Source organism: Saccoglossus kowalevskii, chromosome 13 (assembly GCF_978046115.1).
Source record: "Saccoglossus kowalevskii chromosome 13, keSacKowa6.1, whole genome shotgun sequence".
Lineage (NCBI taxonomy): Eukaryota > Metazoa > Hemichordata > Enteropneusta > Harrimaniidae > Saccoglossus > Saccoglossus kowalevskii.
Genome location: NC_140653.1, coordinates 3,343,658 through 3,370,942, shown reverse-complemented (window position 1 = coordinate 3,370,942; position 27,285 = coordinate 3,343,658). Strand labels below are relative to the sequence as shown.

The 27,285-nt window shown below is 35.4% G+C and overlaps 1 protein-coding gene across 1 annotated transcript in view; it reads right to left on the bottom strand.

The window, feature by feature from the left end:
- The window catches only part of LOC100367081 (rho guanine nucleotide exchange factor 28-like), a 144,590-nt gene that overhangs the window by 68,535 nt on the left and 48,770 nt on the right, over positions 1-27,285 (bottom strand). Inside the window, exons 3-6 of the mRNA XM_085506827.1 lie at positions 10,915-11,062; positions 9,613-9,918; positions 8,999-9,182; positions 3,971-4,086 (exon numbers count right to left, since the gene is read on the bottom strand). Of these exons, the coding sequence (XP_085362953.1) occupies positions 3,971-4,086; positions 8,999-9,182; positions 9,613-9,918; positions 10,915-11,062 (754 nt within the window). The remainder of the gene's footprint in view (positions 1-3,970; positions 4,087-8,998; positions 9,183-9,612; positions 9,919-10,914; positions 11,063-27,285) is intronic.

Genomic DNA, 27,285 nt, shown 5'->3' with positions numbered 1-27,285 from the left:
CATGGTTGAAAAATGAACACATTGCACCACTTGTCAGTTGCCATGGTTGAAAAATGAACACATTGCACCACTTGTCAGTTGCCATGGTTGAAAAATGAACACATTGCACCACTTGTTATTTGCCATGGTTGAAAAATGAACACATTGCACCACTTGTCAGTTGCCTAGGTTGAAAAATGAACACATTGCACCACTTGTCATTTGCTGTGGTTGAAAAATGAACACATTGCACCACTTGTCATTTGCCATGGTTGAAAAATGAACACATTGCACCACTTGTCAGTTGCCTAGGTTGAAAAATGAACACATTGCACCACTTGTCATTTGCTGTGGTTGAAAAATGAACACATTGCACCACTTGTCATTTGCCATGGTTGAAAAATGAACACATTGCACCACTTGTCAGTTGCCTAGGTTGAAAAATGAACACATTGCACCACTTGTCATTTGCTGTGGTTGAAAAATGAACACATTGCACCACTTGTCATTTGCCATGGTTGAAAAATGAACACATTGCACCACTTGTCAATTACTATGCTTAAAAAATGAACACATTGCACCACTTGTCATTTGCCATGGTTGAAAAAATGAACACATTGCACCACTTGTCAATTGCCATGGTTGAAAAATGAACACATTGCACCACTTGTCATTTGCCATGGTTGAAAAATGAACACATTGCATTACTTGTCATTTGCTGTGGTTGAAAATTGAACACTTGCACCACTTGTCAATTTCCATGGTTGAAAAATGAACACATTGCACCACTTGTCATTTGCCATGGTTGAAAAATGAACACATTGCACCACTTGTCATTTGCCATGGTTGAAAAATGAACACATTGCACCACTTGTCAGTTGCTGTGGTTGAAAAATGAACACATTGCACCACTTGTTATTTGCCATGGTTGAAAAATGAACACATTGCACCACTTGTCAGTTGCCATGGTTGAAAAATGAACACATTGCACCACTTGTTATTTGCCATGGTTGAAAAATGAACACGTTGCACCACTTGTCAGTTGCCATGGTTGAAAAATGAACACATTGCACCACTTGTCAGTTGCCATGGTTGAAAAATGAACACATTGCACCACTTGTCAGTTGCCATGGTTGAAAAATGAACACATTGCACCACTTGTCAGTTGCCATGGTTGAAAAATGAACACATTGCACCACTTGTCAGTTGCCATGGTTGAAAAATGAACACATTGCACCACTTGTCAGTTGCCATGGTTGAAAAATGAACACATTGCACCACTTGTCATTTGCTGTGGTTGAAAAATGAACAAATTGCACCACTTGTCAGTTGCCATGGTTGAAAAATGAACACATTGCACCACTTGTTATTTGCCATGGTTGAAAAATGAACATGTTGCACCACTTGTCAGTTGCCATGGTTGAAAAATGAACACATTGCACCACTTGTCATTTGCCATGGTTGAAAAATGAACACATTGCATCACTTGTCAATTTCCATGGTTGAAAAATGAACACATTGCACCACTTGTCAGTTGCCATGGTTGAAAAATGAACACATTGCACCACTTGTCAGTTGGCATGGTTGAAAAATGAACACATTGCACCACTTGTCAGTTGCCATGGTTGAAAAATGAACACATTGCACCACTTGTCAGTTGCCATGGTTGAAAAATGAACACATTGCACCACTTGTCATTTGCCATGGTTGAAAAATGAACACATTGCACCACTTGTCAGTTGCCATGGGTTAGAATTAGAAATAAAGAAGGTAGCATCAAACATGTGACAGAATTATGTTTCATACTACCATACAAATAGCAACTTTTATTCAGAAATTCAGTTTCAAACCTAACATTATGGTATGTTTAATTTAATGAAGTACATGGAATATTATTTATGACACTGTTCCTGTGTTATATCTCATATGCTGTTTCTACTTTATCATATCATTGTTGTTGTAGTCACGATGCATGTACTTGGAAACTCATTTACTAATTTTAACCCATTTTATACAGGGATGGAGGTTATACTTTCAATTTATGCATTCACTATTTTGATACATATTTTTTGGGGGGACTTTGTATGTTCGCATTTCACTGTTAGTTATCGTTGCTTTAGTGCAGCTTAGGCAAGATTCGATGAGCCCCCCCCCCCCCCCCATTGGCAATAAAGTATAAAGTGTCTGTGACATGAATGTATGAAAATAGGAATGAATATTTAAAAAGAAATATGATCATCATAAAGTCATTGACAATTAAGATAACAGGTGGCAAGAATGTCTCATTGAATATGTACCTAGACACACATGGATCAATCATTGCCAACCACAGAGAAAACAATCAGGAATTAGGAAGCTGGCCATGTAGCAATAAACCAGGTTGTCTGAATGAATGATTTCACAATTATTTGACAACAAGGAATACAAGTGAAAGCTATTCATGACTTGACTTACTAATGTTACTACAAACGACAGAGGTGAGGTCATTGCATGATTTGACCTACTAATTCTACTACTAAGGACAGAGGTGAGGTCATTGCATGGTTTGACCTACTAATTCTACTTCTTAAGGACAGAGGTGAGGTCAATGCATGAATTGACCGACTAATTCCACAACTAAGGACATAGGTGAGGTTAATGGATGGTTTGACAGACTAATTCCACAACTAAGGACATAGATGAGGTCAATGCATGGTTTGACCTACTAATTCCACTACTAAGGACATAGTGAGGTCAATGCATGAATTGACCTACTAATTCTACTACTAAGGACAGAGATGAGGTCATTGCATGGTTTGACCTACTAATTCTACAACTAAGGACAGAGGTGAGGTCAACGCATGAATTGAGCTACTAATTCTACTACTAAGGACAGAGGTGAGGTCATTGCATGGTTTGACCTACTAATTCTACTACTAAGGAAAGAGGTGAGGTCATTGCATGGTTTGACTTACTAATTCCACAACTGAGGACAGAGGTGAGATCAATGCATGAATTGACCTATTAATTCTACTACTAAGGACATAGATGAGGTCAATGCATGATTTGACCTACTAATTCCACTACTAAGGACATAGGTGAGGTTAATGGATGGTTTGACATACTAATTCCACAACTAAGGACAGAGGTGAGGTCTTTGCATGGTTTGACCTACTAATTCCACAACTAAGGACAGAGGTGAGGTCATTGCATGGTTTGACCTACTAATTCTACTACTAAGGACAGGTGAGGTCATTGCATGGTTCGACCTACTAATTCTACTACTAAGGACAGAGGTGAGGTCATTGCATGGTTTGACCTACTAATTCTACTACTAAGGACAGAGGTGAGGTCAATGCATGAATTGACCTACTAATTCTACTACTAAGGACATATATGAGGTCAATGCATGATTTGACCTACTAATTCCACTACTAAGGACATAGGTGAGGTTAATGGATGGTTAGACAGACTAATTCCACAACTAAGGACATAGATGAGGTCAATGCATGATTTGACCTACTAATTCCACTACTAAGGACATAGGTGAGGTTAATGGATGGTTTGACCTACTAATTCCACAACTAAGGACAGAGGTGAGGTCATTGCATGAATTGACCTACTAATTCTACTACTAAGGACAGAGGTGAGGTCATTGCATGAATTGACCTACTAATTCTACTACTAAGGACAGAGATGAGGTCAATGCATGAATTGACCTACTAATTCTACTACTAAGGACATAGGTGAGGTCATTGCATGATTTGACTTACTAATTCTACTACTAAGGACAGAGGTGAGATCAATGCATGACTTGACCTACTAATTCTACTTCTTAAGGACAGAGGTGAGGTCAATGCATGACTTGACCTACTAATTCTACTTCTTAAGGACAGAGGTGAGGTCATTGCATGACTTGACCTACCAATTTTACTACCTAAGGACAGAGGTGAGGTCATTGCATGACTTTTACTACTAAAGACTGAGGTGAAAAATGTATGATTTCACTTACCAATTTCAGTATTACTTTCCACCATAACTTTGTTAGTGACAGTTGCAGTTCCAATACAGTGTTTACGGTATGATCTTGATCTATTCTCGCACTCGGGTGAACTGTCTCCAGTGTATCTAATTTAGGATTAAATAGAGAATAATATTGTCACTTAAGTTTAAGACATAGGTTGGAGGAGCTTTGCAAAAAGATTAACAATACCAGATAGTCTGCAAAAATACACTACACATATAATTTCACCTTTTCATTGAATATGTTGGCATTGTTCCAACAAATTATAACTATAATACAGCATGTCTGTGGTTTTCAATAAGAGAGACCTTCAATATTGGTTGCATATTCTCATGAACTTAAAACATAGTATTCAAGAATAAATTCTAATTGTCTAAACAGAAATCAAAAGAGAAAGAAGAGAAGTAAAAAAGACTGCATCAATGCCTTGGCACCCATTCGGCACGTAACACGGCAATATGTGATATCAATATTCTGAACACATTCAGAGACAGTATTCAGAAGATTACAACAAATAAGTCTGATTTGCCAGATGCTTTCTTGATCAAATAAGTAGTATGTGCACACAATATCACATTACTAATTACATCTGTAATGAATAGAGTCTGAGAAATGCTTCAGAGACATTCAATTGTCAAAATGCAAAACATGCAGTTGGTTAATAAGGTCCATATACATTTATAAGTCAAAGAAAGCTTAGAAAGAACTCCTGTGTGCTGAGAGTATTAGAGACACAGTAAAAATTAATTTAAAATTACTTGTACTAATTATGCAAATCAGAAAATTAAAATGAACACAGTGTAAAACTAATAAGGTCTGCGCAATGTAACAGACCATCTATGTACCAAGTTTCATTGAAATGTGATCAGAACCAAACAATTATGAATTATTATGCTAATGAGGGAATTTATATGAACAGATTTTAACCCCAAACTGATCATATTTGTACATTGTCCTAGAGCATCTATGTACAAAGTTTCATTTAAAGGTGATGATTAGTACTCAAGATATCAGTAAAAAAGCTGATAATTAAATAATTATGCAAACAAGTTAATTAATATGCACAATTATTTACCCCAAAACTAATCAGATCTCTGCATAGTCCCAGAGGATCTATGTACCAAGTTTCATTGAAATGTGATGATTAGTACTTGAGATATATACGTGAAAATCTGAAAATTTACTAATTATGCAAATTAGGTGATTAATATGCACAAATATTTATCCCAAAACAATCAATCTCTGCATAGTCCTTGAGTATCTATGTACCATGTTTCATTGAAATGTAATGCTTACTACTTGAAATATCAAAAGCTGAAAATTAATTTATTATGCAAATTAGGTAATTAATATGTACTGATATTACCCTAAAAACTACTAGGTCTGGAGTGTCCTATGACATCTTGGTACCAAGTTTCATTGAAATGTCATGATTAGTAGTTGAGATATCAGGTAATTAATATGCACAGATTTTCATCCAAAGCTAATTAAAACCTGGCATTAGTTCAAGCATCTATGAACCAAGTTTCATCAAAATTCAATGAGTGGTTCTTTAGATATCAGTGGAACAGTCATGGAACAGCTAAAAATGAGCTAATGATCATGCAAATTAGGTTATTAATATGCATGGATTTCTACCAAAACCTGCGCATTGGCAAAGAGCACCTATGCACCAAGTTTCATCAAAAACCGATGTATGGTTCTTGAGATATCAGTGGAACAGACTGACACACACACATACACACATACATACACACATACATACATACAGGGTAACTGCAAAGACTCCCAATGTGTGCTTCGCACACAGGAGTCAAAAACTCATCAAACCCATAGGTTGAATATGTGAATACAACATTAATTAAAAAAAATTGACCTATCTATTCATGTGGTAGATATGCAATGCCATGATTAGTATCATATCTATTGATGTAGCAGATAGGCAGTGCCATGATTAGTATCATATCTATTGATGTAGCAGATAGGCAGTGCCATGATTAGTATCATATCTATTGATGTAGCAGATAGGCAGTGCCATGATTAGTATCATATCTATTCATGTAGCAGATAGGCAGTGCCATGATTAGTATCATATCTATTGATGTAGCAGATAGGCAGTGCCATGATTAGTATCATATCTATTGATGTAGCAGATAGGCAGTGCCATGATTAGTATCATATCTATTCATGTAGCAGATAGGCAGTGCCATGATTAGTATCATATCTATTGATGTAGCAGATAGGCAGTGCCATGATTAGTATCATATCTATTGATGTAGCAGATAGGCAGTGCCATGATTAGTATCATATCTATTGATGTAGCAGATAGGCAGTGCCATGATTAGTATCATATCTATTGATGTAGCAGATAGGCAGTGCCATGATTAGTATCATATCTATTGATGTAGCAGATAGGCAGTGCCATGATTAGTATCATATCTATTCATGTGGCAGATAGGCAGTGCCATGATTAGTATCATATCTATTGATGTAGCAGATAGGCAGTGCCATGATTAGTATCATATCTATTGATGTAGCAGATAGGCAGTGCCATGATTAGTATCATATCTATTCATGTGGCAGATATGCAGTGCCATGATTAGTATCATATCTATTCATGTAGCAGATAGGCAGTGCCATGATTAGTATCATATCTATTGATGTAGCAGATATGCAGTGCCATGATTAGTATCATATCTATTGATGTAGCAGATAGGCAGTGCCATGATTAGTATCATATCTATTCATGTAGCAGATAGGCAGTGCCATGATTAGTATCATATCTATTGATGTAGCAGATAGGCAGTGCCATGATTAGTATCATATCTATTGATGTAGCAGATAGGCAGTGCCATGATTAGTATCATATCTATTGATGTAGCAGATAGGCAGTGCCATGATTAGTATCATATCTATTGATGTAGCAGATAGGCAGTGCCATGATTAGTATCATATCTATTCATGTGGCAGATAGGCAGTGCCATGATTAGTATCATATCTATTGATGTAGCAGATAGGCAGTGCCATGATTAGTATCATATCTATTGATGTAGCAGATAGGCAGTGCCATGATTAGTATCATATCTATTGATGTAGCAGATAGGCAGTGCCATGATTAGTATCATATCTATTCATGTAGCAGATAGGCAGTGCCATGATTAGTATCATATCTATTGATGTAGCAGATAGGCAGTGCCATGATTAGTATCATATCTATTGATGTAGCAGATAGGCAGTGCCATGATTAGTATCATATCTATTGATGTAGCAGATAGGCAGTGCCATGATTAGTATCATATCTATTGATGTAGCAGATAGGCAGTGCCATGATTAGTATCATATCTATTGATGTAGCAGATAGGCAGTGCCATGATTAGTATCATATCTATTGATGTAGCAGATAGGCAGTGCCATGATTAGTATCATATCTATTGATGTAGCAGATAGGCAGTGCCATGATTAGTATCATATCTATTGATGTAGCAGATAGGCAGTGCCATGATTAGTATCATATCTATTCATGTGGCAGATAGGCAGTGCCATGATTAGTATCATATCTATTGATGTAGCAGATAGGCAGTGCCATGATTAGTATCATATCTATTGATGTAGCAGATAGGCAGTGCCATGATTAGTATCATATCTATTCATGTGGCAGATATGCAGTGCCATGATTAGTATCATATCTATTCATGTAGCAGATAGGCAGTGCCATGATTAGTATCATATCTATTGATGTAGCAGATATGCAGTGCCATGATTAGTATCATATCTATTGATGTAGCAGATAGGCAGTGCCATGATTAGTATCATATCTATTCATGTAGCAGATAGGCAGTGCCATGATTAGTATCATATCTATTCATGTAGCAGATAGGCAGTGCCATGATTAGTATCATGTCTATTGATGTAGCAGATAGGCAGTGCCATGATTAGTATCATATCTATTGATGTAGCAGATAGGCAGTGCCATGATTAGTATCATATCTATTGATGTAGCAGATAGGCAGTGCCATGATTAGTATCATATTTATTGATGTAGCAGATAGGCAGTGCCATGATTAGTATCATATCTATTGATGTAGCAGATATGCAGTGCCATGATTAGTATCATATCTATTGATGTAGCAGATATGCAGTGCCATGATTAGTATCATATCTATTCATGTGGCAGATATGCAGTGCCATGATTAGTATCATATCTATTGATGTAGCAGATATGCAGTGCCATGATTAGTATCATATCTATTGATGTAGCAGATATGCAGTGCCATGATTAGTATCATATCTATTCATGTGGCAGATATGCAGTTTTATGCACATAGCTCGTTTTAAAGCCTATAGAGAGAAAAAACAATCAAACCGTCACAATGTTACAACGGTTAAATAGAGTTTACTGAGTGCAGTGATTAGGATTCCCTTGCTACTAAAATTCACTCAGTCGCCTTCCTGGATGAACAAAATAAATGAAGCCCGCTAATATAGTCATCAATTCTTTGCCATAGTAAAATTTGTGATCAATTATTTAACCACACACTAAGTGTATTTACCTATGTTGAACACTTAAATTTGTGTGAGAATTAATATTGTAAAATAAAAACAATTTCTATGGGAACAAATGAAAAATATATATAATATATTTTATAAACACTCAGATCGCTATCATCTCCATGGAGACAGATGAAGAATAAATGAAAAAAGGGATTTTGCAAATTGTAATTCAGTGAGTGTCTGTATTACAACTGTTCATCAGATTACAACTTTTGAATGAATGAAGCCATGCACACAACAAACTGGCAGTAAATACGAATGAGATACACACAATTAAATGTAATATAGTTCCACATAGTATAAGTACCATAACCTTACCAAAAGATTAAAATGCATAAAAGACCATTCAGTCATTTCTGAAATGTCCGACGAATCAAAAACATTTCTACCCTGGTAACCAACAAGACTGATTCTAAAGATGGCAAGAGAAATTTATTGATAAAGTGTGTAGAAGGGTTCACTTACTCGTGCATTGTGTCCACCAATGAATCCAATCCCCTCTCACGAGCAATATCTCTTGGGAATTCACCATGTTTATTTGGTAACCGCAGCGATACATCACTTCCCGGTTTATTCAGTAAAAGCATTGCAAACTGAGAGAAGCCTTGTCTGGCTGCAAAATGTAGCAGTGTTTCTCGTGGAGGTGGCTCTGTTCACAAAAAGAATAGATTATCTTGTAATTCTATTATCTATAATTAAATTTCATTTTTTTCATTGTAGATAACTAAAGATAGATTCAGATATAAACTATGACAGAGGAATAAACTGTGACTGACTATTTGTAAGCTCAAAGCAAAAAAGAAATAAACAAAGTCAGTTTTGAATTATGAATTTTTGATTTATATATTTTTGACCAAATTCAAAATGGCTTCAGGGGTAGAATTCAGTCATTGTTTCCATGGCAACAAAGTTTGAATACCAACTTTTTTGATCATGTAATAATAAAACAAAAACGAGTGGCAGTAGAACAGACTTCATCTGAATAGGAAATAATAAAGTGCTTGTTCAATATAATGCTGTGCATTTCAAAGAAACATAAGTAAACGTTAATAGTGCTAAACGTAGGACAATAGCTTTACCTTGTTCCAATCTGGAAGTGTCTCCCACAATACTCCAGGAATGTGGTATAGTTAAGTTTTCAAAGGCACTAGCAAGCTGTACATCTAATATTGACTTATCTTCTGCACAAAAATCAAATCCAGAATTCTGAATTATCGTCTCATCCTTATCCAAGGCATTGGCATCATGTACACTATCAAGGAGCCAAGCAGCAAAGATTTGTACTGGGTCCTCCATGAATTCAAACTTGCCCTGTGCTACAACTATATGCTGATTGTCATGGAACAGACAGACAGATAACTGTACGACTTCACTTCGGTCATGACCTGAAATAAACATAGTATCAGCACAAATAATTGATGTTGTAAACCAATTATCATATTGTACTTGTCTCAGGAGTGGGCAAGATTTCAAAAAGAGTAGCCATACAATAAATCAGTTGGTAATTGAAGCTATGCACAAAATTGTGAATACATGGAAATAACCAACTCACTTCGTGAAGAACAACCCTTACTTTATTTTGATATATATGTGCAGAAAAATTGTTAACAAAAAAAAAACTTAACACAAACTTAAAGTTTCATTCCAACTTTTCAAATATGTAAAACCTGACTCCCAAATCAAGCTAAAAACATGGAATATGTTTTAGCTAAAAAATGTGATACTGTAAAACATTTTGAAATACTGTAAAATGACTAATTTTCACTGGGTTTAAATTTCACTGATTTACCATTTCAGGCATATTCAGTGGATTTTAAATTAACAGTTTCGCCATTTAGATAATGTGTTCTATGCTAAATTTTACATATTCACTGGGTTTTAATTTAGCTCATTTTCCAGTCAGCGAAATAAGCTAAATTAAAACCCAGTGAATAATTACCCCCTTTACAGTAGATACACACCATTTTAATGAATAAATTTAATAGAAATAAATTCAAAACAGAAATAAAATATTTTACAGTAATTGTTCCACCACGCACGCCCAAGATATGGGTCTCATATGAACAAAGATGGCGGTACAAACCGAGACATTACCAAGCTTTACCTAGGTAATTTCTTTGCTGATTAGAAGGTATTGAAGGAGCTCCCGGCGGTATTTAGTGCATGTTTTGTCCAAGTCAATATTCATTAGAAGGGCTCATTGGATTGTGGCAAATTAATGTTTATCAACACAAATGTGGCACAATTAAATGTGGCATGATGACCACTGCCTTTTAATTCCATATTCTACTGCTAATTTCTCATGACTCAACATTTGATGATGCCTCACATATTTGCAGGTGGGAATGCAACTGTAATGCTTATTTCAAAGACAATCTTACCAGGAATAACTGCCTGCAGAGTAAATGCATTAAGTCTGTTAACTGAGGTTATATGACGACTTGCAGAGCCTTCAAACACTAAAAATATCTCTTTTTCTTTTGGCAGTGAATTTTCATCAGCAAATGCTACCACTATTGTTTTACCACCCTGAAAAATGAAAAACAAATTGTTACCAGTAGTACTTATTAATTTAACAAACAAATTGCATACAATTAAAACATATGACAAGGGAATTAAACCTGGGCACTATATCTGTATATGGTGATTTTTCTTTATAACCAATTGACTTATTTGATTGGCTAATAATTATAAGAACGAATGTTGTCAAATCTTTGGAAAACAAGGAAATGACTAATGTTGGTAAAAACATACTACTTAACAAATTTAACCATAAACTGATGTTTATAAAAACATATTACTCTATTCTACACTGTGTTCATATACGAGTAATGGCAGCTGCATTACCATGGGCAGAATTATATGAGGTGTGGCTATTCAAATTCAGTATGCTAACTGACTGTCTGTTAAAGTGTACAGAAAGCCTTAGAAACAGATCACCCTTACATAACAGTGATTGACAAGACATTATTCACGAATGTAATTACTAGTAGGTTTCCAAGAAATATTGACCAATATTCAAGTAATCACTATAAATTTGGTATACAATCAGTATTAGATTGTATGACATTACTATGACTATGTAGTTGTAAATTACCGAAAAACGGTGAAATATGCAAGTTTACTGAATTTCTCATTCAAAAAGTGTTGCCAGTATTCAAAGTCAGGAAGCAGGGTCTTACTTGACATCTTAATGCCTGCTGTCAATTTAGTAATTTTATATTAGTTAGTATTTTAGAGATTTTGTATTATTTAGTAATTTAGTTAGGGAAGAGTAGGAAATCAAACGGGCGGTTCACCGCGGTAATCACCGCGGCTCTCTGCGGTACACCGGGGAGAGCCGCGGACTGCTTATAATTAGGGGTCTCTACCGCGGTGGCCACCAATACCGGTTGCAACCGCGGTCGTAGGAAAGGTGTGAAATACGTACTTAACAGTTTCCTTTGTGATTCCCTGAGTCTTTGTTTCAAATAGCTGTTTTTAAATTGAGCAGGTTACGAGCATCGCTGGCATGGAAATACTAAGCATATAGTAATATTATCGGCCCACGTATTTTATTAATATAAAAATCCATAAGTCCAATGCTGTATACGAATTGTTGTTGCATGAAACAATGTTGTATTTTATGCATGTATTTATCACCAATTCCAAGAGTAAAAGTCGTAACTTTCGAAGGTATGAGTATTATGACTCGTCCATACATTTCACTTACGTTTGTTACACTTGAATAAAGTCTACCACATGAAAAGAATGTTATTTACGAAGTTAATAGCCGAGCCTTCCTGATTCGAACTTCTTGTTGATTTGACAACAGTGGGTATCATTAATGTTTATTCTTTGCCTGTATCGCATTCCAGACAAAAAGTTCAAGATCGGTAAACAAGAAATGGACGAACTAAAATGTCTTCTGTGTTTCACGTGCGACATGATTATTAAAAAAACAGTTAAGCGGTCATGTACGTTCTATAAATCTAACCTTGCACACATAATCTTGTATTGACGTGTTTTTTTTTGGTCAAAAACGACGTTGCCTTTCAGTTAACTCTTCGCGAGAGTTTACCGATTTTTTGAACAAATGTTAAGTAACTATATCGTTTTGCGTCAAACTGGGTGGCCCGAATTTAAATGTCAGTGCGTGAACTCATTGAGGTCATTGCCCATTGCCGCACGTAATTCAAACACGTGGTTATTAGAGTTCAGTCGAAATGTACGTGAATAATGCGATCGAAGTGCGCTGCGAGTTTATTATAGAAAAATTTAACATTACGCATGATATTGTATGTTATTGTATGGTTAATATTACATATTCACTTTATTTCGAATAAAATAATTCACCGATGAGTCACAAGTATTTAAAATGTTTTCTCGACTTTCGTTAGACACCTGACTCCGGACCTGACTATCTTTTTCAATGATTTACTAGTAAATGCGCCCATGTTTATATTTGCGTAATAATTACGAATGCAACGCATTATCAAGTCGGTAATATTGAAATATTCACAGACCCAATAGCCCGGGTTAGTGTTCCGACAATAATAAAAATAACTTAGTTTGCGTAATTATTATAAAAGTAATACATTGCAAAATTGAAATATTTAGAGCCCGTCCAATACTGTAAACATATTTGTGTTATTAGAAAAGCAGCACACTAAGTAAACGATGTTGAAATATTCAAAGCCAATACAGAGTTGGATACTAGTTGTGTTATTACAGTACCGCCGGATATGATAACAAATTTACGAGGTCGAAGCGCGGACCAAGAAAGAAAAGGGTTGCTAAGGTAACGCGCCAGTTCAAACTTCGGTCAACACACACTTGATGTCAGCATCGCCGCGTAGCAAGTTTCGCAACGTACTTGAAGTTCAATTGTGCCCCAAAATGATGTCGACGATCACTCAATTGTCGCAACGCATGTTGTACCAAGTCCATGATACACCCCGTTTCGACTTTGGCTTGCTTTTTCTTCTTAGTGCATGTTCTTGTATTAAAACACTTTGAATTTATACTTATGCATGATTATATTTGGTCTACGCGAAACATTAATCTTTCTAAACATTTTCTGAGACCATGCATGATATATATTCACAAAATAATGCGATCTTAGTTTATATTATGTTGATCTCTACGTCTTTCTGGATCGTTTTGTGATTTTATTCCAAGGCTCAGGCAAATAAAATAATGTCAACTATTATAGACTAATTTCCTAGCTTTTGGCTCAGCCAAATTGGTTTAATTTTTCATTAGAACTTTGTGATCCTTTTAATTTCCCAGTTCTTTGTGTTCATTAATGGTCTTGACAATAAGTATGAATTGCTGTGCGAGCCCACCGCACACGACCGCGGTAAACCGGGGTCATGAAATCTATGCATAAATTTGCATAAAATGCGGTCGACCGGCGAGCACCCACCACCACCGCGGTAATGACCGCGGTGCACCGCCCGTTTGATTTCCTACTCTTCCCTTATTGTATTTGTTATTTAGTATATTGTGTTTTTGTTTTGTTTTTTATATATATTTTTCTCCTTGTACTTTGTGATCATTTTCTTTCCCTTCGGGGATTGTGTAAGAGTCAATAAGTAAACAAGTCATTGAAAATGACACAGTCCCCGTTAAGTTCTCTTTGTGCTTGTCATATTAAAGCGGAGGGGTTGTCGCGAGCATGTCCTTGAAACTTGAGTTCCAAGTGGCGTAAACAACCGATTGTTTATTTACATCAAAACACGTGTTTCGTGTCATAGTAATATGGCCAAAATAAAAACAGTCGTTATTCAGCCATCTTTGATCTGATTATGAAACACACTGATATGTATGATGTATGTGCCAAATACGAATGAAAATGGTACATAAATTGTGGAAATATAGTAGTAAGGCCAAAAAGTCAGATAGCTGTCAATCGGCCATCCTTGACCAGATTTTGAAACGAATTGTCATGGACATGCATCCTAACATGTATAAAGTACATGTATGTACCAAATTTGAATGAAAACTGGCAGAGCATGTCCAAGATACTGCATAAAAAACCAAAAACAAGATGCCTGCCAGTCGACCATCTTTGATCCAATTGTGAAATAAATCATCATGGACATGTATCCTAACATGTATAATCTATGTACCAAGTTTGAATGAAAACTGACAAAGCATGTCCAAAATACAACATTTTCAAAAAACAAGATGGCTGCCAGTCGGCCATTTTGAATCGAATCGCTAAACCACTGCATGTGCATATGTCCCACATAAAGTACTAGGCACATGCAAAGAATGAACAGAATCGGTCCAAGGGATTCTGAGATATGACTCCGGACGGACGCACGGACACACGGACGGATGGAGACCGAATTATAAGTCCCCGTTTTCGAACTTCATCGGAACGGGGACTAATAAATAAAGATTAGAGATCTAGACATGTACCAATTATAGAGCCATGCAGGTTTAAGAGATGGGCACATAACATGGTATTGATCACAGTCCCTATAGAGGGACATAAACTATGTACACTATATACAGAATCCTTTACCCCTTGGAGTACAGGGAGCAATGATGGCTTCAAAATCATTGCTGTCATATCAGGTAATCAAGGTGTTGTAAACTGCCATAACAAGATGTTTACAATAATAATGTACAATCCCAGGGTCAGTGTGAGCAACAGACTGCCTATTGTCAATCAAGCATTAAACAAGCCACTACCACACAATGGTGATAGTTCATTGACCTTGCAGGCGACCTATGACCTACTCAACAGGATAACCCTATTGGTTGAGTGATTAGCATAGGTGGTCTTTGAACTCAAAACTGTAAACTATTATGCAATATGTGTATATTCATATGTTATTTTGATATTCTAGTTAAACACACAACTGCCCAGTATAATCCCCTCAGATACTAATATATCGGCAATGTAGCTATAATAATAACTTTATTGTCTCTGTGTACAAAGATTTACCTTGAATAAGTACAGCAAAAAAGATAATAAGTTACAGGTATATGTAAAAAGTATGTAACTAGTATTTAAATGTTAAACAATCTTTGTGTTGTGTTTGTGAAATTGTTGTACAACAAGTCATTGTCAATGACACGTCCCCGTTCCGTTCATATTTGAGTGACATATACATTCAAAGCAGATCATGACCGAAATGCACCTGCATATGTACAACACATTGTGCTAAATCTGAACAAAATCCATCCATGCATGACTGAGATCCGGTTCTGGAATTGTGAAAATACGTGATTTTGATGCATTTTCGGCCTTAAAATGGCCATCATTCCACTATTGTTAAGCAGATCATGAAACAAACGCACATATCTATTTGTGACATGATGTACCATGTGTGTGTGAAGTTTGAACTTGATCAATCCAGACATGTCTTGGATATGGATCCAGAACTGAATTCTTTAACAAAATGGCCGCCAGTCGGCCATTTCGAACTTGATCCGAAAAAAAAAAAAGACGTGCATCAAGGTCCTATTATGTTTAATGTATGTACCAAATTCGAACAAAATCCATCCATGCATAACTGAGATACGGGTCCGGAATGGTGAAAATGTGCGATTTCAATGCATTTTCGGCCTTAAAGCGGCCCCCATTTGGCTATCGTTAATGAGATCATGAAACAAATGCACATACATATTTGTGACATGATGTACCTTGTGTGTGTGAAGTTTGAACTTGATCAATCCAGACATGTCTCGGATACGGATCCAGAACTGAATTCTTTAAAACAAAATGGCCGCCAGTCGGCCATTTCGAACTTGATCCGGAAAAAAAAATGACGTGCATCAAGGTCCTATTATGTTTAATGTATGTACCAAATTTGAATGAAATCCGTCCATGCATAACCCGGCCTTAAAATGGCCGCTATTCGGCTATCGTTAATCAGATCATGAAAAAAATGCATGTGCATATGTCCCATATAATGTGTGATGTATGAGTGAAGTTTGAACTTAATCGGTCCATGCATGTTCGAGATACAGGTGATCACGGACGGACGGACGCACACAGGGCAAAACATACAGTGTAAGTCCCCGTTTTCGGACTGCGTCCGAACGGGGACTAAAAACACTACCACTAAAAGTCAACTCAGCTGTCATTCTGGATTATTCAAATTCAAGTTTTGTTTTCTTGCGAAATTTGCGAAATTAGGTAACTTGTCACTAGTAATACTTATTGAAAACATTAGGCGCAATTTTGAGCAATAGTACTAGAGTGAAATATCAACGTGCCTTTTCTTTCTCCATGAATTCCATAACTCGGATCACATTAAAGATTAAACCTGTGCTTACTTTCAACAGTTTGCTGGAGTCTGATCAAAAACATGTCTCAAAATACATTTTTACGATTATTTTTTCATGTATGCTATTTGAATACATTTTGTTTTTCATTGCTCATGAATATTAATTTATGCAAAAGAGACAATTATTTCAACCAATCGTGTCATGCACCCCCCTCCCCCAAGTCATGTATGGCACAGTCCCATGATTTACATTTCAGTGTAATTGAAAATTACATTACACATGTGCAAGATCTCATTCCAGACATCTGAGAGTGTTCTATTTAGCTCCATGCTGCAATCAAGTGATGACCATATATTTGAGATCCAAGTCACGCAAGTAGGAATGGTGGCAAGCAGTAATGGCAGATTTTTAATTTTTGGCTACTGCTCTGTTCTATGATTACATTTTGCTATGCAAGTCTCAATAAAATATATTTCTGCTTCTGTTTGACATGTTTCAATCACTATTTTCGGACGTAAAAAATATTTTAAAGTCTGCTATTTGCTCTTTAAATTTCATGATTTTTAGTGAGTAAGAAAGTAAATAACTTTATTGATTTCGTATCCTTATTGGGATCTTGAAAATAATACAATAAAGAATGTTGTTTAAATAAACAACAGCTAGCTAAAAAAGTAACAAAATAAAATTAAAGCTGCAAGCAGCATCACAGGGGCCCAAGTATACATGCCATAAATAATGTCAAATGATACACATGATACACAATTAGTTTGAATGATTAGTACCATGAGGTCGAAATGCAGTTGGTTCCATATATTTATTTGAGATATAAAGGTTATTAATATATGGTCATCTGTTATTTTAATCAAATCTCTTGTTCAACATCATGATAACACAGGATTCATCTTTCTAACTGCAACAGTGTTTGAGATACAACGATTATGCATATTAATGAGCTCACATGACCATATATGGTCATCTGTTATTTTATTCAAATCTCTTGTTTAACATCATAATAACACAGGTTTCATCTTCCTACCTGCAACAGTGCTTGAGATATAACAGTTATGCATATTAATGAGTTCACATGACCATATATGGTCATATGTTATTTTAATCAAATCTAAGGTTCACTGTTGTCATAACACAGGAATCATCTTCCTAACTGCAACAGTGCTTGAGATATAACAGTTATGCATATTAATGAGTTCACATGACCATATATGGTCATATGTTATTTTAATCAAATCTCTTGTTCAACATAGTCATGATTCATCTTCCTAACTGCAACAGTGTTTGAGATACAACGATTATGCATATTAATGAGCTCACATGACCATATATGGTCATCTGTTATTTTATTCAAATCTCTTGTTTAACATCATCATAATAACACAGGTTTCATCTTCCTACCTGCAACAGTGCTTGAGATATAACAGTTATGCATATTAATGAGTTCACATGACCATATATGGTCATATGTTATTTTAATCAAATCTAAGGTTCACTGTTGTCATGATAACACAGGAATCATCTTCCTAACTGCAACAATGCTTGAGATATAGCAGCTATGCATATTAATGAGGTTAGAAGCCCCCACCCCATGGGCGTGTAGCCACATGACCTAGCCATATGCCATTCAGGGGAAAGAATGTATCTAAAGAGTAGAATACACATACAAAATTTTATTCCAATCGGACTAATACAAAACATGTAGTTGCATAATTTCAATTTTCACAAAATGCAAGATGGCGGCCAAACCACGTGACTTATCGAAAATATATTATTTTTTTCATATGCAGTTGAGGCCAGGCATGGTAAATATAAAAACATCTAGTAGATTCGTTGACTCACCTCTGAGAAACAAATGCCCAAACTTTTAATCAATTTTGCTTAAAATCCAAGATGGCGGCCAAACCATGTGACTGATCTGAAATTTTTTTTAGGTTTCTGAAAGGGTTAGTTAGAGACATGCCATGACGCAATATTTGAGATAATCGCTCAAGTGCGGCATGAGTAAAAAACTACTTCCTGTTGAGAACAAACCCAAAATGGCGGCCAAACCACGTGACCAATCATAATGAATTTCTCAAATCTAAATCTGCTCCATATGTAGAAGCTAAGTACTGAATATGAGAACATTTTACTTGGCGGTTCTGAAGAAGAAGATTTTAAAGTGTTTTTTGCCGTTTTTAGGAAAAACAAAATGGCGGGAAAAGTCACATGACCGCTAAAGTTTTTATTTCTGATATTTATTACACATGAGTTGTACTATATACCATAAAAAAATCTAGACGCCTAGACCCTCAGAAAGTGGTCAAACAGCCACTTCCGGTTTTATTTCAATTCAATATGGCTGCCAAACTAATTGGCCAATCAAAATTCTGAAAGCATGTTGCACCAGTTCACATTAGGGACTATCAGTATAGAGCATTATCAGACTATTCCGTTCAGCGGTTTTCTCAAACGGCTTGACGAAAAAAGTTACGGAAGAAAGAAGAAAGAAGAAAGAAAGAAGAAAGAAGAAAAAACCGAACAATAAGAATAGGGGCCACGCCCTACAGGCTTGGGCCCCTAATAAACAATCAGTAAATTATATCAATAAGTAAAACAGAACAAAAATAAAAAAATACAAGAAATGTAAAATTGAGTGATTATTTTGGGGCAGCTGGTGTTTTTTTCAGTGTAATATCTCTGCGGTTAAAGCAGTTAAAAATGTATTTTTCATAGTCAGTGATTTCTTTGTTGTCGGTAGAGGTGAGAATTTTTATCATGATTTCTTCCTCAGGTACACCACAGGTACAGTTTAATCCTCTCCTCTTGGTGTAGTTTGCATTTTAGCAGAAAGTGTTTCTCGTCTTCTATTTCATCAAGATAACAGACTTTGCATTTTCTATGGTCAATGTCAATATTTTTGTACCGCCCCCATTTCTATCTGTAAGGTATGGGCACTTATACGTAGTTTCGTTAGGGCTAACCGATGGTTGGGATTTTTAACTACTGTTAGATATTTTTCATAGGTGTAATCCTTTTTCAGTAATCTGTAGGTTCTAAGTTTGTTTTTATGATTTTTAGATGCTGTTTTCAGCTACTGTTTTAAAACATTTAATGAGTTTATCTAAAATAGGATGAAGTAGACTGTAATTGCTGTTATGTTTACATTGTGTCCATGCGTCACCAAGGTCTAGAAAGTTCAGGATGGTTTTTATTCCTGTTACCCAATTTTGTATGCCTTCATCATCTAGCTGTATGCCCAGCTGGTAAGCTTCATGAACTAATGTATTATGACCCAAGTCGTTTAATCGCATCCAATATTTCAGCATTTGCCTTATACTTGAGATGGCAAGTGGAAGCCTACCAAGCTCAAGCAAGCATGCTAAATTTGTTGCTTTGCAGTTGACTTTTAATAAGGACTTGCTGAATTTAATACGTAATTTTTCCATGGGTGATTTGAGATTTGTCAAGAAGCTTCCTTTGTTGATAATGCAATCGAACCAAATTTCACTACAGTACAGCAAAATTGGTTTGATCATAGTATATATTCACTGGGTTTGAAGCAAAGTTTTCTACTGTAATTTGACATACTTATTTAATTTAGCAGTTATTGAATTGAATTCATTTATTCATGAGATGCAAATTGCGACACCATTTTTAAATTCTTAATTGTTTTTTTTCCAAAGATTTAGATCAAAAACAGTGTAAATTACAACTACACTTGTTGACTCCCAGAGATTGCACCAATGCATGATGGGAAATATAAATTAATTGCTATTTACATGTATACATAAACAAGAGTTATCAGGAGGGGGGGGGGGTGTTCATGTCTGCTAACATATTGCGTTCACCACTCTTTACTTTTAAAGAATGTATTTTCACTTACATACTTTGAATAATTCTTTGATTTGAATATACTTGAGACTGAGAGAAATTTTGCATGAATGCTGACTAACGTCAAAACCATATTCTATAAATACACATGACTGCATACCACAGAAAAATAAAGCACTCCAACCAGATATATAAAGTCTGATTTGCATAATGAAATCTTGTAACAATATTTTCTAGTTTTTATAAAAAAAATGATCTCTCGTCACTGGTGAGTAAAACGTCCCACTCTATAAGATTTGGATTGTAGATATTTACTTGGTGGACGGTGCAGTGAACCAATAGTTACATTCACTTCAGTGAATAATTCACAGGTACACTACAGGCATAACATTCAAAAGAGCTTGCACAGAACTGAAAATAACAGAACATTTGTTGCTCTGAATGAAAACATCACACCCAGTACAAGTAGTTATAATACAATGTGTTTAGATCACATACAGCAAAACAATAGACATTGTTGAAGACAACAAAGTTGTAAAAACATGACCTACCAGTCTACAGATTGCAGAGAAAACATTCACTGCCTGAGCAGAAACATGAGTGAACTCGTTAATGCGATTACTACCGTGAAAGTAGGGCAGGGAAACCCTGATTAATAAAGTAGTTATTATTTTTAACATTAATTTATATACTTACACAATTTGAATTATTAATAATATCATACTTATGTGTATTAATATTATTAATTGCCCAATAATTAAATATTTCTAGTTACTGACAGCAAGTGAATTATTAATATACATGCAATAAAAATATCTTTGGGAATTTCTTTATTATAACAGTTAACTAGGGCAAGAAACATTAAATATGATGGAATAATTGCTCCCTCAATGACATTAACAGATTTTTGAAACAAAGCCATTTTTTAGAAGCATATAGATTAATTATTGGAATCACTGCTTATAAATTATATGAAAATATTCACTGGGTCATGCAACTATACAAAACCTCATTTTGAGGAAATTATCCCTAGATTTTATTCATTTTTTCAAGATCAGTTTCAAAAAACAAACCTAATGTTAAAACATGTTTCATTACTTTTTCTAAATGCACACTCTACTTTCTAAAGTGATCTTGCCCAAATAAGGATCCAGAACAGCTAGTAAATATTACTCTTGTTATAGACCATTTATTGTTCACTGCAAGATCCAGCATTATGCGTCAAATCGAACGTAAGAACTGGATGAACAAAAGTCATAGTGTCGTAGTGGCAACAAACATCATGTGGGATTTAACAAATGTGAAAGCATTTGGGAGGATATTTCTATGCTTAATAATGTGTAGTACACATTTGATGATGGTCAATTTTAATGAAGTAAGGGTATTCAAACGAAATATTCCCCTGTCAAAGATTGGCCTTTCGATGTGATCTACGAAATAAAGTATTCAAGTTCAAAATCCAATCGTACAATTTTTGTGGTAGACATTTAGCGTGCATCTTTCACGCAACTCATGATCGAGATATCACAGTGGAATGGATAATCAACTATTCAGACGATTCAAAGAGATTGTAAAATAGTACAAGTGCAGCAGTAACTCCCCTGATCATTCACACTACCATGTACAGGGAGACCATTTGAAAACAGATGGTCTATATCTGTACAACATAGACAGGTAGGTAACCGCAAAAAGTATGAACCACAAGGACTGCCTTAAAGAGGCACTAAATTAGACTCCTTCAGGGAAGTAATGTGTGTCAAGGTTGTCATCAGGATCTACATGTACAACCTTGCAGTGAAAGCTGCCTCAATTTCAATTCATTCTAATAATAGAGGTGTTTGATGCAAAACTAAGGTGTTCATTCTATATTGGACATGTTATGCAGTGTTCAGATTAGACATGTTTCTGTTATGCACAGTGTTCAGATTAGACATGTTTCTGTTATGCACAGTGTTCAGATTAGACATGTTTCTGTTATGCACAGTGTTCAGATTAGACATGTTTCTGTTATGCACAGTGTTCAGATTAGACATGTTTCTGTTATGCACAGTGTTCAGATTAGACATGTTTCTGTTATGCACAGTGTTCAGATTAGACATGTTTCTGTTATGCAGTGTTCAGATTAGACATGTTTCTGTTATTCAGTGTTCAGATTAGACATGTTTCTGTTATGCAAAGTGTTCAGATTAGACATGTTTCTGTTATGCAAAGTGTTCAGATTAGACATGTTTCTGTTATTCAGTGTTCAGATTAGACATGTTTCTGTTATTCAGTGTTCAGATTAGACATGTTTCTGTTATTCAGTGTTCAGATTAGACATGTTTCTGTTATGCACAGTGTTCAGATTAGACATGTTTCTGTTATGCACAGTGTTCAGATTAGACATGTTTTTGTTATGCACAGTGTTCAGATTAGACACATTTCTGTTATGCACAGTGTTCAGATTAGACATGTTTCTGTTATGCAGTGTTCGGATTAGACATGTTTCTGTTATGCACAGTGTTCAGATTGGACACGTTTCTGTTATGCACAGTGTTCAGATTAGACATGTTTCTGTTATGTAGTGTTCAGATTATGCAAGCTACATACTGCAACCCCGGACAATTATGCATGCTGCAACCCCAGACAATTATGCAAGCTACATACTGCAACCCCAGACAATTATGCAAGCTGCAACCCTAGATAATTATGCATACTGCAACCCCAGAAAATTATGCATGCTGCAACCCCAGATAATTATGCAAGCTACATACTGCAACCCCGGACAATTATGCATGCTGCAACCCCAGATAATTATGCATGCTACATACTGCAACCCCAGACAATTATGAAAGCTACATACTGCAACCCCAGACAATTATGCAAGCTGCAACCCAAGATAATTATGCATACTGCAACTCCAGAAAATTATGCATGCTGCAACCCCAGATAATTATGCATGCTACATACTGAAACCCCAGACAATTATGCATGCTGCAACCCCAGACAATTATGCAAGCTACATACTGCAACCCCAAACAATTATGCATGCTGCAACCCCAGGCAATTATGCAAGCTACATACTGCAACCCCAGACAATTATGCATGCTGCAACCCCAGACAATTATGAAAGCTACATACTGCAACCCCAGACAATTATGCATGCTGCAAACCCAGACAATTATGCATGCTGCAACCCCAGACAATTATGCATGCTGCAACCCTAGATAATTATGCATGCTGCAACCTCAGACAATTATGCATGCTGCAACCCTAGATAATTATGCACGCTGTAACTCCAGACAATTATGCATGCTGCAACCCTAGATAATTATGCATGCTGCAACCCCAGACAATTATGCATGCTGCAACCCCAGACAATTATGCAAGCTACATACTGCAACCCCAGACAATTATGCATGCTGCAACCCCAGACAATTATGCATGCTGCAACCCCAGACAATTATGCATGCTGCAACCCTAGATAATTATGCATGCTGCAACCTCAGACAATTATGCATGCTGCAACCCTAGATAATTATGCACGCTGTAACCCCAGACAATTATGCATGCTGCAACCCTAGATAATTATGCATGCTGCAACCCCAGACAATTATGCATGCTGCAACCCCAGACAATTATGCAAGCTACATACTGCAACCCCAGACAATTATGCATGCTGAAACCCTAGATATTTATGGATGCTGCAACCCCAGACAATTATGCATGCTGCAACATTGCAATCCAAGATAATTATGCAAGCTGCAACCCCAGGCAATTATGCAAGCTGCATGCTGCAACACAAGACAATTATGCAGTTTGCAACCCCAGACAAATTGAAATATCCATGAATAATAATTGACTTAGCAGACCTCATTTATCATTTACTAAATAATTCATAGGTAGGGAATTCATGATGACATAACTTGAAATTTTAGAATACCGATCTCAAGTCAATTGACCTAAGAAAAAAACTACCTCTATAATTATATAATTAAAATACCAATGCCTGGGGACAGTTAATATGGGCAAAGATGGAGACACAGACATGATGGTGCCATTATGGGTTGCTTTTTGTAGTTTCCACTGAATGTGTCTGAAAGGAAGTACAATTAATTTGTGTTTTTAAATTAATCTACACTGACAATTGAATGCCATGGAGTAAAATAGGCTTTTCTTGCAGGCACACATGGGAAATCTTTTCTGCCTTGCACAGTGTATTTTGGCAGTGGTTTTTCCTGGCTACTTTCTAGAATGTACTTTGAGTTGCAGTATTAGAAATGCCATTAATCAAAGAAAACTTAGAAAGCTTTCATAGCAACCATTAAAACGAATGATCAGATTTCTGTGAATTTTGCAATGTGGTTTTATTTTGTTCTGTTGTTCACAAAACTCAGATACAAATTTTATATGATCACCATACTACATGTCAAACCTCCATGAAAATGGAGATTATTGAGCCAATTACCACTGGTTTCTATGGTAATAAGTTCTTAACCATGTCTCAATTTTGTTTTCATTATGTAGTTACAAGATGGTATGTGTGTCACAAAACATAGAAAATTCAGATATTAAAAGATACTATTTATTTTTTTTATAAAATAATGCTTAATATGTTGGTTTTCAATGAAAATTATTCTAAAAAAATAAAGTTATTATAATAAATAAAGTGTTGGATGTAATGGATGGTTATTGACCTGTATAAGATTAGACAGGACACAAATAATCAGGCCCAAAAATAGTAATTCTGTGACTCCAATAACCCTACACGTAATGCTGTGAAATAATCATTTATGCATCATAGCTTTTAGATTGATGTACTGCAATAATGTAATTAAATATACATACTCTTAATAGTTTGGTTTTAGTCTCAGGCAAGGGAACCATAATCAAGTCTTTCAAAATATCAGAATTCACTAGACTCTGGGCAACCATAGGATCAGTTTTTTTCATGTATAAAAGTGATTATTTTATTTTATGAATATAAAACAAGCAGCCTGTCGGCTGAGTTAGCTCCACTGTTAGCAAAATTAGATAATTAAAGATATCACCACAAAATGAACAAATCTGAAAGAGGTCCACATGTAGTACCTACATGTATATATGTAATATAAAAGCAATCAGACTTGCGGTTTTTAACAAGAAGTCAAAAATATCACTTTTTACCAAAAATAACAAAAAATATTCACCAAAATTAGAGAATTGAAGATATCATCATGAAATGAACAAACCTAAGAGAGGTCTACCCAATGTACATATACACCAAGTATGAAAGCCTTCAGGCTTGTAGTTTTCAAGAATTATTCGAAAAAGTAAAACATTGACACGGACGACGGACAATCACTCATATGATGAGCTCCGCTCGACAAAGTCGACAGCGGAGCTAAAAAAGTGAATTTATAAACAATAAACATAAATTTTTAATTATATGGAAAATTTCTAGGTTTTAAACATCGCAAAAAAATGCACTTAATGTATTCACATACTGGGACCAAGAAATTAGCCCATATTGTATGATATTGCACAGTGATATGATATGATATATGATAGGATATGATATGATATATGATACATGTGTATATGATATATGATATGCAGCTTGACCAAACACTGTGATCAAATGGTCCTCCTTTGCAACAATAAACTACACTGCTGGTTTTATATAATTTCTTAAACAATTGTTTGTCGAAAAATTTAAATTCATCTCGCGCAAACTAATTGGGGCATTTATTTTTCCCTTAACAAAATGAGTCGATAATGTAAGTTTTCCTTAAAAACATAGTAGTTGTGATTGGGTCGTCAATATATATTTGAAAATATTTCTAATGCAGTATCAGTTTGTTGTATATACATATAAAAGATATACATCTGTCACAAGACTATTTAAATGAAGGAACTACATTTTTTTTAAAGTGGAACAGAGTATATTTCATTGAAATCTGATGAGTGATTCTTGAGATACAAATGTATCTGTGGAACAACTAAAAATTGGTAAATTTATGCAAAATAGGTAATTCAAATACATAAATGTCAATCCAAAACTACAAGTAACTACATTTAGGTCCTGTGGATTACCATATAGCATCTATGCATCAAGTTTGACAAAAAATTTGTGAGATATCTCCAAGCACATATACACTTGGTTTTATTTCAATGGGACGGCTAATAATTAGGTAATTAATAATAATTGATTAGAACCAAAAACTAATCAGGTCTATGAATTATTTTAAAACATTTATCTATCTATGTACCAATTTTCATTGAAATTTGATACATATATGTACACAAGATAATTGCAATGAATCAAAAATATTACAGTCTGCCATCTTGAAACAAAATGACATGATTCAATAACCCATCATGGGTAAAAACTAAGTTTGAATGAAATCATCTTGAAATATTTTTACAATAGACAAAAATAGGCCAATGGCCTGTTGCTCAATGGCTATTGTACAAAAGATTAGTGCTGTATATGACAAATACTCCAAAAGGCAGTGAGTGAGACAATAAAACATAATGCTAAAAGTGTAATTTTTTACAAAAATAACAGAAATATTCAATAAAATTAGAATCAAAGAGAGCTTAAAAAGAACTCCAGCGTGTTGAGAAAATAACATAACATGATATTTGCAATTATCTGAATTCGTAATACATGTATATACCAAGTTTTGTTGAAATATGTTGAATGGTTCTTGAAATAGCACCCAAATAGGTTGAAT